Here is a 16,172-nt window from a genome sequence, read left to right as displayed (position 1 = left end):
ACAATTAACTTTTTGGAAAGGCTGGAGGAAGCCCATTTATTGATAATTTAGGACAGGCATGTCCAACAGGTAGATTGCAGGCCCCCCAGTGATTTCCTCCTCCCCCTCCCTCAAAAGGGGGGGGACACACCACTGTGGCTCCTTAAAAAAAAAAAAAGCTCAACAACTTTGCCTTTTCCAACATAGCTCAACAACTCTAAAAAAAGCTCAACAACGACAATGGGTAGATCAGTGTCAGGTTTTTTTTCATACTGTGAGTAGATCACAGTCTATTGGGAGTTGGACATCCCTGATTTAGGAAAACAAAACCAACACAGGGAAGCAGTTCTCCTCCCTAAACATGATTGATCTATTGTGGTTTGTTTCTTTTTTGCTGACCTCCTTTACTGAGTTAGACAAGATGAAATCAGCAGCATAGGCTAATGTGTAGCAGACAGGAGATGAAACTTGAGAAATTATAACAGGCTTCTGGAAAATCTGCACCATAATACAATACATAAACTGCCAGAGGTTGGATAAGGCGTTTGCACTGCAAACGCCATCACAATTTGACCACTGGCCTCTGCTATGTGGAGCCACAAATACTCCTCTTCTGAGGATGCCTAGTATGTAAGGGAATTCCAACTTTCATTTGAATCCATCAGCACATAAAATAGAAGTGTTAGAAAGCAATCAGACAGCCTCCTCTTACCTCTGCCTCTTTGTATGCATGCAAATGTTAGACCATTAAGAAGAACCCTTTGAGCTGTCTGGATCTTAGAAAGCCTAATGTCATTACTTGTTAATGGAATCTTTCTTCTTGCCTTTCTAAGTTGAGCCCCCATGGAGAATGCTAAGGAGCTTGCTATTCCATTTCCCATTACTGTTACTATTTGGGGAACATGTGAAAAGGGGAGGGGGGAGAGAGGAGGGACCACATATGAGCAAATGTTCGTGCTTGCTCAAAGAGCAAGAACTCTGAGCTAAAAGATTAAGTATGCTGCACTAGTGGAACCCATGTTTCAATAGCTGAATTCTGTGATCAGTGTTTTTGCACGTCTTTTCCTATGCATAAATTGTCCTGTTCCTACATATGCTGCCTCTGACAGCTGGAAATCTTATTCAGCAAGATCTTCTGGAGTCTGATACAGTGGTACCTCAGGTTAAGAACTTAATTCGTTCTGGAGGTCTGTTCTTAACCTGAAACTGTTCTTAACCTGAAGCAGCACTTTAGCTAATGGGGCCTCCTGTTGCCGCTGCGCCGCTGCTGCACAATTTCTGTTCTCATCCTGAAGCAAAGTTCTTAACCCGAGGTAATATTTCTGGGTTAGCGGAGTCTGTAACCTGAAGCGTATGTAACCTGAAGCGTATGAAACCCGAGGTACCACCCGAGGTACCACTGTATTTCAACAGTCTCATGGGAGAAGTTCCAGCTGGTTATGAAACATTTTCCTTGCTTACCATTTCATAATAATAATAATAATAATAATAATAATAATAATAATAATAATATAGCACTGCAACTCAGCTCTCTGAAGCTGGATATCTGCAATCCAAGCCCTTGCTGAAATTCAAATATCACTGGAGACAAACTCTGATCTGCCCTCTTGCAAACTGATACTTAAAATTGACAACGGTCTTGTCATCAAGCCATTTTCTCAGCAAAAGGAGCTCCAGTATTAGCTCCAGAAAAGATTGTCCTCAAGTTGTTTGGGTGTGCTGGGTCCTTCGCTGCAACCCAGGGGAACACACCCCACACCTTTCCTTTCTGACCTGCAATAGATGGGTTCCTTGCACACAGCCGTCTGCATGCGCTCCTATTGCTTTCAACGTATGTCAGAGCTGCTGCGGAGGCTGGATAAAGTGATGAGCTTCCCAGAGCTGGAAAACAGCCCCTGAGCCCAGGGAACAGCTCTTCCTTTCCAGATGTTTCTCCCATTAGTTCCCCTCCTCCAACCTTGCATCCAGGGCCAAGTCCCTGATCAACGCTGATCCTGCACGGATGAGGGCCAAAGAGAAATGCACCAGAACTACCAGGCTAGGACTATGTGAAAGATAACATGTGCTCTATTGCAGCCTTCACCAACTTGGTGCCCTCCAGATATTTTGAAATATTACTCCCATCAGCCCCAGCCAACACATGCTGACTGAGGTTGGTGGGAATTGTATTTAAAACATCTGGAGCTGGGTGAAGGCTGCTCTATTGAAATCTGCTGCGAGTGCACTTTTAGGGAGGAAAGGCAGGGTATAAATCCCACTGATAAATATATGCATAAATAGGCAAAGCAAAAATTCTGTGCTCAGATCAATCAAATGCTGCAGTAAATTATGCATATTTGCACGGTATCTCTGAGGTTGCATAATTCTGATCTTAAAACTGTTTTGTGCAATTGATTTTGGCTCTGCTAGTCATGGGGAGAGGAGGGAGGGAAATGGAGGGCACCCCTCCCCAATGAATATAAGAAACAAAGATATTCAACTGCTGCAAGGAACTGGGACAACACATGTGGATGATCCCATTTTATCCTAATAGCGAGCGCTAATATCTGTGATCTGTAATACCAAAGTCACATCCCCACCACAAATTTAAAGCTCTCTTATAGCTTCCCCAATGAATACTGAGAACTGTAGTTTGTTAAGGGTGCTGGGAAATATTAGAAGAACTCCTCACAGAGCTACAATTCCCAGCACCCTTTTAAAACTGCAGCTCCCAGGATTCTTGGGGGAAGCCATGCCTGTTAAAAGAGGGCTTTGCTTGTATGGGGTGGAGGAGACCTTGGGGCTGATTAACCCTGTCCTTCCTGGTCTAAGCCCAACAGGTTAGCTTACTGTTGAAACTCCATTTTTGACCAGCACAATTATAGCCTGTTGGACATCCTAATGTGAATGTGGGGCACATGGCATTTGTATGGAGAGCGGGCGCTTGGAGCTTCTACTACTCTGATTCTTCAGTTGGCATTGAAGAGTCTCGCTATGTGCAGGCTGGCTGGAAAACATTAACAGGGAGAGAGAAAAGAGGGAGTCCTTTGTGCATGTGCTCAGGTTTGCCTAGCTGTGCTGGAGACACATCTGCCACTCATCTCCCACTGAAACCCTCTGGACAGTGCCCTGTCTGCCTGCTGCATACTTGGCCATGGAACTGCTGACTTTTCTATGTGAGGTTATGGAATAACTTACACATGAGAAAAGATTTGCCTGCTGATGACATTCTCTAGGTCCAGGGATCTTTGTACAGCCAAAAACCTCTAATTTCTTGTTTCAGTATATAAGTGACAGGAGCTGCAGAAGAAACTAGATTGTTTTCCACTTGAGATCAGTTAATACCCTTGGCTAGAATGTCCCTTTTTATTTCTGTTGCCCTCTGCTTTGGTGAGCCAAGCAGTGAGGAGAAATGAGAGGCTGTGATAAGTTTCCAGCCTTTGATACAATAACAGAGAAAAGCAAGGGCTTTCTTGGACTACTGTAACACACTCTATGTAGAGCTGCCCTTGGAGACAGCCTGAAGCTGCAGTTAGTGCAAAATTTAGTCCCCAGGCTCTTAGAATCATAGAATCATAGAGTTGGAAGAGACCACAAGGGCCATCGAGTCCAACCCCCTGCCAAGCAGGAAACACCATCAGAGCACTCCTGACATATGGTTGTCAAGCCTCTGCTTAAAGACCTCCAAAGAAGGAGACTCCACCACACTCCTTGGCAGCAAATTCCACTGTCGAACAGCTCTTACTGTCAGGAGGTTCTTCCTAATGTTTAGGTGGAATCTTTTTTCTTGTAGTTTGGAACCACTGCTTCGTGTCCGCTTCTCTGGAGCAGCAGAAAACAACCTTTCTCCCTCCTCTATGTGACATCCTTTTATATATTTGAACATGGCTATCATATCACCCCTTAACCTCCTCTTCTCCAGGCTAAACATGCCCAGCTCCCTTAGCCGTTCTTCATAAGGCATCGTTTCCAGGCCTTTGACAATTTTGGTTGCCCTCCTCTGGACACGTTCCAGTTTGTCAGTGTCCTTCTTGAACTGTGGTGCCCTCCCACCACTAGGTCTGCGTGCTGTTTGCTCCATTTGGTCTATGACATTTGGATGATCATCTTCATCAATTGATAGACTCCTACCTTCAGGAGCACTGTCTTCCTCCCCCACATTAGTCAGTTTAAAGCCCTCCTGATGAGGTTTCTGAGATTTTTGGCAAAAACATTCCTCCCAAGCGTTGTGAGGTGCAGCCCATCTCTTGCCAGAAGTCCATCTTCAAGAAACTGCAGTCCGTGATCTAAGAATCCAAACCGTTCCTGTTTACACCATTTGCGAAGCCAGCTGTTCACTTCCACTATTTTTCTCTCTCTCCCTGGGCCACGTCGTTCAACTGGGAGGACAGATGAGATGACAATTTGTGCATTTAATTGCTTCAATTTCCTGCCCAGAGCCTCATAGTCTCTTTTGATCTTCTGGAGGCTATTGCTTGCAGTGTCATTGGCTCCCACATGAACCAAGAGGAAGGGGTATTTGTCAGTGGGTTTTATGATTCCTTGCAGTTACATCAGTTACATCTTGGATCTTAGCCCCGGGGAGACAGCACACTTCCCGAGACATCTTGTCAGGCCCACAGATCACTGCTTCTGTTCCCCTCAGTAGGGAATCCGCTATCACCACTACACGCCTCCTCTTAGGTCTGGTCGGGCTTCTTCCGTGATCTGTCCGTTCCAAGGTCGCCTGCACGTTCCCTGAGGACTGACTTTGCTGCTCGTCTTCATATACCTGATCGACTGTAACGAGGGAGAGATCCTCAAATGGAGTCTGCTCTTCGTCTTCCATTGCTAGGGGAGAGGACCTCAAAGCGATTGTGTATTTCTAAACAATCAGAGCGAACCCTGGGCCTCCTACTTCTTTGAGTCACGTTTCTCCATATATCTGGCTCCTGTGTTGGTGAACTAGCCTCCTTCTCAGGGGAGTCCCCTGTCTCCTCCTTGGTGGAGACGGTGTGCTCTGTTGCTTCCAAGAAGAGCTCCAGCTCTCTAATTCTTTGGAGCGTAGCCACACGTTCCTCCAGTTGCTGGACTTTGTCTTTTAAGAGGGCAATCAACATGCAATTGCTGCAGGTAAAGCTGCCTGCTACTTTTGGCAAGATGGCAAACATTGTGCAGGAACCGCAGGCGACTGCAGCTGTTCCCTCACCCTCCATCTTGAGAACGTGTCGTTGGGGGTGGCTACAGTGGTCCTCCATCATAAGAAGCGTGCAGACAGGACAAATACCCCCCCCCAAAAAAAAACCCTAGGTCTCCCCCAACAAACGTTTGAGACTGGCTCCCCTAAATCTAAAGATGGATCAAACTGCCCTGCAGCTGCCCTGCAAGCTCTGATAAGCTCCTCCCACAGCTAATCACCTACCTCAACAGAAACCCTGCCCCCTCTGACCTTTGCACAGGGAGAGCAGCTAATCAGCCACAAGAAACACACACAGGAGAAAACCCTTTTTGCTCCTTCTTCAGCCGCTGCCCTACAAGCTCTGATAAGCTCCTCCCACAGCTAATCACCTGCCTCAACAGAAACCCTGCCCCCTCTGACCTTTGCACGATCTTGTAGGGATTAGTCTATTGGGATCTTCTAGCACTCTCCTGAAGCAGCTCCACCAGCTGCCGATCAATAGCAGCTGGTTTTGCTGCTCCGGTTTCCCAATGCCAGACATTGGTGAGGGAGAGGGAGAGGGAGAGGGAGAGGGAGAGGGAGAGGGAGAGGGAGAGGGAGAGGGAGAGGGAGAGGGAGAGGGCAGCAGGGAGCTTGGCACAGTGAGGTGGCACGAGCATCAAAACGGGTCTACCACTTTGCTTGCACCGGAAGCGATGCATGGCATCGGAAAGCAGGTCATCAATGCAGCCTTCCGACGTTGGCTGCTACTACTGTCAATATGCTACTGGACCGCGTTATTGGTGCTGAGTAATACATTACAAAGCCCAACACAACTTGGGACCTAAATATTTGAAGGAGTGTCTCCTCCCGCAGCAGCTTGCTCACCTACTAAGATACCCGGGGTGGTGGGGGGTGGCGGGGGGTGGGTGTTCCACAGCCAGCTGAGATCTGTTCCACAGCAACATGGCAAAGCACCTGCTCCATGGTGCCGTCCCTCTTCTCTCCAGCTGGAGACTTTTTTATTTGCACAGCCAGGCTCTGGGTGTTAATATGTAGGCCAGGTATAAGGTGAGACTGTTATTTCTCTACTGGATGCTGTTTTGATTGTTATTGCTTTTTCCTTTATGGGATTATTATCAAATGTTGTTGTTGTTGTTGTTGTTATGGTTTTAGATTCCTTTATTGCAGGGTGGGCTAAAAAAATCTGAATAAATGAACAAAATAAGGGAAAATTAGGATAAATAACTTATTCAAGAACAAAGTGAACACTTACTGTGCAAGTCAGTGGAGGGGAGGGGCAAGAGGACCTGGGAGAGAGCAGGGCTCAGATCCCCATTTGGCCATGAAGCTCTCTTGGCCATCTGGGGCCAGGCACTGCCTCTCAGCCTAGCCCACCTCACAGGGTTGTTGTGGGGATTAACTGGAGAGGAGGAGAACCATATACAGCAGCTTGAGGATCTTGGAGAAATAGGTGGGATATAAATGCAATTAAAAGTAATAATGATACGAAGTCATTATGAGATTGGATTTGGCATCATTTAGTCATACGCGAAATGTTAGGCTCAAATCCGACCTGAAGAATTTGGAGCAAATGATTCAGCAGAGGAAACACAGCCCAGAATAACTAAGGAGATAGTACAAGAATACTTGGCTAGTTTAGATGTATTCAAGTCACCAGGGCCAGATGAACTGCATCCAAGAGTATTAAAAGAACTGGCAGATGTGATCTCAGAACCACTGGCAGTCATCTTTGAGAATTCCTGGAGAACAGGCGAAGTCCCAGCAGACTGGAGGAGGGCAAATGTTGTCCCTATTTTCAAAAAGGGGAAAAGAGGGAACCAAATAATTACCGCCCAGTCAGTCTGACATCAATACCAGGGAAGATTCTGGAGCAGATCATTAAGCAAACAGTCTGTGAGCACCTAGAAAGGAATGCTGTGATCACCAATAGTCAGCATGGATTTCTGAAAAATAAGTCATGTCAGACGAACCTGATCTCGTTTTTTGACAGAATTACAAGCCTGGTAGATGAAGGGAACGCAGTGGATGTAGCCTACCTTGATTTCAGCAAGGCATTTGACAAGGTGCCCCATGATATTCTTGTAAAGAAGCTGGTAAAATGCGGTCTTGACTATGCTACCACTCAGTGGATTTGTAACTGGCTGACTGACCATACCCAAAGGGTGCTCATCAATGGTTCCTCTTCATCCTGGAGAAGAGTGACTAGTGGGGTGCCACAGGGTTCTGTCTTGGGCCTGGTCTTATTCAACATCTTTATCAACGACTTGGATGATGGACTCAAGGGCATCCTGATCAAATTTGCAGATGACACCAAACTGGGAGGGCTGGCTAACACCCCAGAGGACAGGATCACACTTCAAAACGACCTTGACAGATTAGAGAACTGGGCCAAAACAAACAAGATGAATTTTAATAGGGAGAAATGTAAAGTATTGCACTTGGGCAAAAAAAATGAGAGGCACAAATACAAGATGGGTGACACCTGGCTTGAGAGCAGTACATGTGAAAAGGATCTAGGAGTCTTGGTTGACCACAAACTTGACATGAACCAACAGTGTGAAGTGGCAGCTAAAAAAGCCAATGCAATTCTGGGCTGCATCAATAGGAGTATAGCATCTAGATCAAGGGAAGTAATAGTGCCACTGTATTCTGCTCTGGTCAGACCTCACCTGGAGTACTGTGTCCAGTTCTGGGAACCACAGTTCAAGAAGGACACTGACAAACTGGAACGTGTCCAGAGGAGGGCAACCAAAATGGTCAAAGGCCTGGAAACGATGCCTTATGAAGAACGGCTAAGGGAGCTGGGCATGTTTAGCCTGGAGAAGAGGAGGTTAAGGGGTGATATGATAGCCATGTTCAAATATATAAAAGGATGTCACATAGAGGAGGGAGAAAGGTTGTTTTCTGCTGCTCCAGAGAAGTGGACACGGAGCAATGGTTCCAAACTACAAGAAAGAAGATTCCACCTAAACATTAGGAAGAACTTCCTGACAGTAAGAGCTGTTTGACAGTGGAATTTGCTGCCAAGGAGTGTGGTGGAGTCTCCTTCTTTGGAGGTCTTTAAGCAGAGGCTTGACAACCATATGTCAGGAGTGCTCTGATGGTGTTTCCTGCTTGGCAGGGGGTTGGACTCGATGGCCCTTGTGGTCTCTTCCAACTCTATGATTCTATGATTCTATGATTCTATGAAATCCAGCTCAAGGCTTGGTAGGTGGTTGCACCCAAGCGTGCGACTGTCCGTGTGGCAGCACAAGGCAGTCCCTCTTCCCAAGCACATTCCCCCTCCCTCCCTTTGCCTCCTTATCTCTCTGCTTTTGCTCCGGCAGCCCAACACTTTGCCCTCCTTTCCCTTCAGCCTCAGCCTGCAATTAAAAGCCATGCACCCAAGAGCCGTTCTGTACTCTCTTGTTCCCCAGCTTCCCTTTGCAAACAAGACCCAGTAGCTGGCAATAAAGAGGCGCTTTTTCTTACTCCTCCAGTCCCTCCTCTCCCCCTTTGATGCCTCCTGCCAGAGGCCCCGGCTCCAAGGCCACGTGGACCTCACTTCAAACTTCTGATGCTGGCAAGAAATAAAGAGATCCTTTGTAGGCCTGTAAAAACAAACCCCTTAACAGCAAACCTCTCGCAGCTGGATATATCTTCCCCCTAGAACGCCCTGGCCCTTCTCTTCCACCCTGATGAAACATCTGATAGAAAATGATGTAGCACCAGCTAATGGGGTTAGGCAAAAACTTTGGAGGCTTTCGTTTTATAAGACTGAGCTGAAATGGGAGGGAGGATGCAGAGGATGGAGGGGTTAACAGCAACAACAACATCCACTCTACACAAAACTGATTCCCATATGCTTGCATCCATGGCAGTGAATTTTCAGGAAGGCCAGTGAAACGGGATTAAAAATGTTCATCCATCAATGTGAATGCAGGAAGGATGGTACCCCCACTGCTCTGGCTCCATGACATCAGCACCTAGTAAAATCTAACCGACCAACTATGTGATCATGCGGATGTGTTCTCTCACAGACCGGGGGCCCCTCCCAAATTCCCGTTCATTGTACATTCATGATTATTTGTGCTCGTGACAGTATGCAACTCTAGTTTAAACACTGTTTGTGCCTGCAAAAGTTTCTGGGTGCAAATACTACTTATTTTTCAGTCAGTGTGTATACTGTAGCTTCCGGCAGATATCCTGTACATTTCATAGCGCAGATGTTCTGGGGCAGAGGTGGCGACTGTCCCACTTCTGTTGCGCTATAGCTCAAAACTGCCCCTCCAAGCAGCAATGGGGAAGCATCTCAGGACAACTAATACAGAAGAATGATGTGTGGACAGTCTAGTATAAATCCACAACTGATGCAGCAATGTATTGCACCACAGAGTGTCAATGAGATGTTGCTGAATGAACCCGCAAACAAAACAAAACATGAGGGAGTTGGGACCACTTCAGGAGGAAGCTGTTTTGTCATTTCCCCTTCAAAATATTTGCAGCTGGAATTCACCATGTCCCAATTATTTTGTGAAGTGCTATTATTTTATATCTACAAGGCAAGAAAAGGTGCTTCTCCATAGAATAAAATTAATGAAATAGCTGACAATTTCCCACCCTTTCATATGATCAAAATGTTCCACCTCGCTGTACAGGTACGTCATCAAGAAAAGTCTGGCTTTGTGCATACTGCATCCAGTATTTCAAGAATGTTGACAAATTGCAAAATATCCCGAAAACACCTCATAAAAGCATCTAGGATAAACATTGGAAGTTGCTGCCTTTGTCCATCTAGCCCAGTATTCTCTGATGGGCAGCAGCTCCCCAGAAACTCTGGCAGAGAGAGGGAGAGAGAGAGGTCTTTTCCGTCACCTTCTAACTGGAGATGCCAGGCTGGACCTCAGACACTCTGAGATCTACAGCTGAGCTATGGTTCCTCTGCAAGGAAGGAATGACGTGGGTTGGATAAGTTTCATCTAGAGCAAGTGCCAGGTGCTAGGTCGGGCCAGAGGGATAGATCCTGATTTCCTATCCTCCCCCACCCGTACATCAAATGTGAAGAGTTGGTGACCCCACTCACCTGTCAATCATGCCATGTCACAATGACATCAGGTGACACAGCACTTGGAAGCCCCTAAAATCAGCTAACTTCAAAGTACTGCCCTGAGGTCTTCCAGTCTCCTTCCATCATGTGTTGGGACTGTTCTGGATACAGTCTCGGTTCAACAGTGAGACTCAGCAGGCCTGGGCATCACCCCACAGGAACTGAGAATGTGACTTTGGAACAACTCCCCCAAATAATCTGCAGTGATGAGCAAAGGCTGTTCCACAGCAAGCAAGCATGTTCACGTGGAAATGTGTCCCTGAAGGTTAAATGCTTGAAAACCAGTTAGCTAGCTAAAATTTGTTTCCAGCTGGATTTTTACAAATGGAAAGAGATGAGCAGTAATGTCACTTAGACATGGAGCGCAGGACAGTAGCTCTAAACTGCCAGGAGGCAGTTGAGGGCAAGAGATAAAACCACCTAAAGAATAATTCATCAGTGCAGCAAACTGACAAGAAAAGGATGTGAGATTTATTAGGGGGTGCAAGGTGGTTTTCTAGGCAGCCCCACCCAGCTTTGTTGGAGGGGCAGTTGGGTCTGCAGCACCTTCGGACTCCTCATTCTGCTGCAAAGAGGGAAGGGTCTCCACAGGCCCTTCCAAAGGTTATTCATCCCATCTCCACAAGGTGGAAGAGGCATCTGCAGGGTACCTTCTTTATGGAAGCCCCCCCCCCCCGCCCATTCAGATGTTCCACTGGATCCTGTTTTAAGTCTCCAAATTTACTAAATCAAGTTCTATTCGGAGATTGCAGCCATTTCACATCAACAAAAGTCTGTCCGTTTTGTCAGTCTGGACTCTGCACACTCCAGCGGACCATGTTTTCTGCTTGTTGATTCCCTGCCGCTGCTGCTGCCCCACTGCACAACCTTCTGCACTGACAAAGGCCAATAAGTGCAATTCACACCACACATTTAAAACCACTATGATACCGCCTGAAACACGCAAGTTTCCCCTAAAGAATTCTGGGAGCTGTCATTGGTTAAAGGTGTGGAGACCCTTATTCCCCTCACAGAGCTACCATTTCCATAGTTCCCTGGTAAGAGGGGTTGACTGTTAAAGCACCCTGGGAATGGGGTCTCCTGACAACTTTCAGCACCCCTAACAAACCAGAGTTCTTTGGCGGAAGCCACAATGCTTTAAAGTGGCTTCATAGTGCTTTAAATGCAAGGAACGAAGGCGGTCAAAGCCTTCCTCACCCCCCTTTGCTTTTCTCACCTCCAGGTCAAGTTCAGCGAGCACCTCCTGCTGGTTTTTCCCGGGCTGCGCCTGAAGCCTCTGATCTTGCTGTAGGCCCTGCTTCAAAAGGGCAGGCTTCATGAGGGGCAGGAGATGGACTAGCTGTTGCAACTGTGGGAGAAAAGAGGCGCTCAGAGTTAGTGGCTGACATGAGCACCATGGGAATTGGTGCTCTAAAGCGATCAACTGGGACACCCCCTACACCCCCCCCCATTAGTAGTCAACAAATCTGTCAGGGTCGGGTTCTCTCAGTTTCTTATTTCTCCAGTCTTAAGCTCAATTACACTACATTTCTGCAACTGTGTGCATTGTATATATATATATATAGAGAGAGAGAGAGAGAGAGTGTATTCATGAAAATTCATCAACATTTTAGTGTGGATTTCTCCTAATACACACATTTTTGCATGCAGTTTGGCCTGAGGCACATATTTTTTGCAAACAATTTCTCCAAATACACTTGTATGTCGTATTTTCACTAACATTGTCTGTTATTCACTCTGTACACCAGTTCAGTGGCTTTATGCTGCAAAGTAGTTTGTACATTTGCTTAATAAATAGCTAAAATAATCACACCTGCTCTTTTATGCATACTTCCCCCTACTATAAGCATCTTTGTACAGTGGTACCTCGGGTTAAGTACTTAATTCGTTCTGGAGGTCCGTTCTTAATCTGAAACTGTTCTTAACCTGAAGCACCACTTTAGCTAATGGGGCCTCCTGCTGCTGCCGCTCCGCTGGAGCACAATTTCTGTTCTCATCCTGAAGCAAAGTTCTTAATCTGAGGTAATATTTCTGGGTTAGTGGAGTCTGTAACCTGAAGCCTCTGTAACCTGAAGTATCTGTAATCTGAAGTGTATGTAACCTGAAGTGTATGTAACCCGAGGTACCACTGTACATATTATTTGCATACAAATGTTTATAAATGTGAATTTCATGTATTGTGAAATTCCCGTATTATTTTCAGAAAGTGTGAACTAAGAATCCAAAGGGCAATTTCTCCCCCATTGCTGCAGCCAACCTCTTCCCACTTCTGCCTTTCAGAAGGAGCTGAGTCCCATGGCAGCATGGGAAGGGGGGGCGGCAACACCTGGCGCCAAGAGCAGCTGTGTGCTTTGCTGCGACCTAATAATAGAGGCAGGGCCAGACCCTTCAGTTCCATGGGCTGCAGCCGACAGCCCAGCCAAGAGGCCCGCGAAGATCGAAAGCCCACCGAGTCAGACACACACTGAAATCAACGGGGTGAAACACTATTCACTCTGGCACCATTCCCACAAACTGCAGATGTTTGGACTGTACCACTTCAGAATTGCAGGTGGGGGCTCACATGAATTAAAGTGCTCCCAATATTGAAAGCTATGTGAACAAACAGATCCGCACACAGTTATAAGTCCAGGAGAGCACTCACAAGCCAGCCTTGGCCCCCCCCCACGTTTTCTGTGTATGGGGATTTTTATTTTCCCCCTGGCATGGCGGAGCATTCAACTATGTGACTCTTCAGCTGGCACCAGAAGTGGTACAGCTCAGAAACAAGCACATTTTACCACCCACTGCTGGCAACACAAGCCTTTGGCCCCATGTCCTCCTCCTTCCCGATTTACTGTCTAAGGACATTTCCTTGGATTCACCCCTTGATATCTTTCCTTTGCTGTCCCTCCTTTGAGATATTTTGCTGACAAAGGCAAGGATGAAGAGACGCAAAGGTAGCAAGAGGTGAAGGCTGTGGAAGAGGAAGAAGGCTGTGGACTTCATGCAAAAGGTGAGTTGGGCGGGGGACTGGAAGGAAAAGAGCGGGGGGGGGCACCACGTAGGTGTTCTGGGAAGCCGTTCTCGGCTCTGCAGCTCTTCCACATGAGGGGGGGGGGCGCTATTACTGGCACCCTGTTTCTGGATTCCTCAGTGCACTTCCAGGCAGAATCTGGGTGTGGCTGGAGCAAGAGATGGGTGCCTTATTTTGCAGGTTAAAGATATGTCAGGTCTCCCTTGATGCAGACAGAACCGTAAGGAAAACTGACTCAAAGGAAGGGAAACTACCAATTGTGTTCCTCAATATGATGCCCAACTTTGATTTGATTGATCTATGGCTTTTTAAGCACCCGTTAGAACGCCAATTCACATTTTTCTTCTCTATTCACAATTCTTTTTCCAGAATGGATGACCTTTGGGCTTCAAAAGAATTAATAACTAGGGTAAAAAAGGTGGAAATTCAGCCTAGAACAATCCTAATGCCATTTTGATGACAACAGCAGGTGAAAAATGTTCCTCATTTAGAAGGAGGTTAAACGATGCCGTACTGCAAAGTGAACAGAATGTAAACAGGGGGATTCAATCACTACAAGAATCTGTTGATTTTAATCTAAACAAAGAAACAGACTTAAGTATAGTATGGGACGCTAGTAAAGCGGTAAAGAGAGGTTTTTTTAATTCAAGAAAGCGCTTTCTAAAAAAAGGGAAAAGGAAAAAAAAGAAGTAGGAGTTGTCAGAGGCGTTATTAGAAAAGGAGAAGGAACAAATTCTAAAACTAAAGGATGAAAATATCATACAAGCAATTAAATTACTTCAGGCACAATTTTCGCTATTAGTGAATCAGGAGATTGAACAGAAAATTAAATTAATGAAATAGAAAAAGTTTGAATTTGCTAATAAAGCAGGCAAACTGCTAGCATGGCAACTTAAAAAAGAAGGAAAGAATAAGATAATAAATAATATCTATCTATCTATCTATCTATCTATCTATCTATCTATCTATCTATCATCATCATCTATCATCTATCTATCAACCAACAGAAAGGACTCTAAAAACCATGTTTTATCTTGCTTGTGTATTTCTCTACCTACAACACCCAATAGAAAGGCTTCTGGTTTCTTTACAATGTATATTACAACATTTTTAAAAAGTTAATTATATATCATTTCCCATGAAGCCTTCACTTTCTTACAAACCCACCACATATGGTAGAAGGTACCCTCTTTTTCTTTACATTTACAACATTGATTATTTAGTCTGTACATTTTTGCCAACTTCACTGGTTTATGTACCATCAATAAATCATTTTCATACATTTTCTTTAAGTGAACTGCAAGCTGTAAAATTTATTCCATCTTTCCAAAGTTTTCCCCAATCCTCTAATTGTATATTATAACCAATGTTTTTGCTCAGTGTATCATAACTGATTTAACTTCCTCATCTTTCACATGCCATTCTAAAAGTAGTTTACACATTTTTGACAATATTTTAATTTTAGAACTCAACAAATCTACTTCAAACCTGGATTTTGTAGATTCAAACCCATTATTTTTCTTATCTTCTTTAAATATTACATTTATTTGATGATAATGCAACCAATCTTTCACTAAGCTTTTAATTTCTTCGTAAGATTTTAATTTCTACTGATTGTCTACTCATAGCTGTCAACTTTCAGATTTAAAAATAAGGGATCAGCAGCCTCGAAAATAAGGGATCAGCAGCATAGCTGTCAACTTTCAGATTTGAAAATAAGGGATCAGCAGCCTCGAAAATAAGGGATCAGCAGCATAGCTGTCGACTTTCAGATTTGAAAATAAGGGATCAGCAATACAATCTAACAATCTAACAATCCGGGATCTAACAAATAAGGGATAGCAGCGGGAAGCAGTGGGAAACGGCGCTGAAATAAGGGAATTTCCCGCAAAAAAGGGAAGGTTGACAGCTATGTGTCTACTTTGATCACCAAATTTTCATAGGTGGCCCAATTTCCTTCCGTATTCAACTTTTTTACACTTGTAGCCTCCAATGGTGATAATCACCATGGTGTTTTACGTTTTAACAAACTCATATCTATTACATACCTCATATAATGATTTTTGAATTATAAGGTTCAAAAAACCCTTGTTTACTTTTACTTTATCATAACATAAGTATGCATGCCATCCAGATCTGTTATCATATCCTTCCAGATCTAATAAATCTGTTTTCTTTAATAAAATCCAATCCCTGAACCAGCACAGACAAGAGGCTTCGTAATACAATTTTAGGTCTGGCAAGGCGGAGCCACCTCTTTCATTTACATCTGTAAGTAATTTAAATTTAATTCTTGGTTTCTTCCCTTGCCAGATATATCTTAAAATTACTTTTTGCCACTCTTTAAAATTGCTTTGTCCATTTATAATTGGGATTGATTGGAATAGAAAAAAACATCTTTGGTAGCACATTCATTTTAATCACAGAAATTCTACCCCACAGGGATAGTTTTATTATTCCCCATATTTCTAGATCTCTTTTGATGCCATTCCACACTGGTATGTAATTATCTTTAAACAAATTAATATTTTTAGATGTTAGCCGTACTCCTAAATATTTTACTTTTTTAACCACCTCTATACCTTCTTGTTGCAATTTGTCTTTCAAATCCCGATTCATATTCTTTACAAGCATTTTTGTATTTATTTAATTTAAAACCTGCTACTTGTCCAAATTGTTCAATTATTTCAAGTGCTCTTTTAGCACTGATTAAAGGTTCTTCCATTGTTGTAACAAGATCATCTGGAAAGGCCCTTAATTTGTATTCATTCCGACCAACTCAAATTCCCTTAATTTGCTCCTCATTTCTCATATTTCTTAACAGGACTTCCAGGACCATGATAAATAATAATGGAGATGACAGACAACCTTGTCTTGTGCCCTTTGTAATTGCCAAATTTTCAGTTAATACATTATTATTATTCATAATAAATAATATCATTGATGAGGAT

The 16,172-nt window shown here is 44.4% G+C and overlaps 1 protein-coding gene across 1 annotated transcript in view; it reads right to left on the bottom strand.

Annotated features, from left to right (window-relative positions):
* The window catches only part of FAM178B (family with sequence similarity 178 member B), a gene marked incomplete at its 3' end in the record, with an annotated part of 184,565 nt that overhangs the window by 28,939 nt on the left and 139,454 nt on the right, over window positions 1–16,172 (bottom strand). Inside the window, exon 15 of the mRNA XM_081871480.1 lies at window positions 11,422–11,553. Coding sequence (XP_081727606.1) covers window positions 11,422–11,553 — 132 coding nt within the window. The remainder of the gene's footprint in view (window positions 1–11,421; window positions 11,554–16,172) is intronic.

The sequence above is a fragment of the Podarcis erhardii genome, assembly GCF_964252035.2.
Source record: "Podarcis erhardii genome assembly, chromosome: 7".
In the NCBI taxonomy this organism is placed as follows: domain Eukaryota; kingdom Metazoa; phylum Chordata; class Lepidosauria; order Squamata; family Lacertidae; genus Podarcis; species Podarcis erhardii.
Note: the sequence above shows the minus strand (reverse complement) of the source record. Positions and strands in the feature narration are given on the sequence as shown.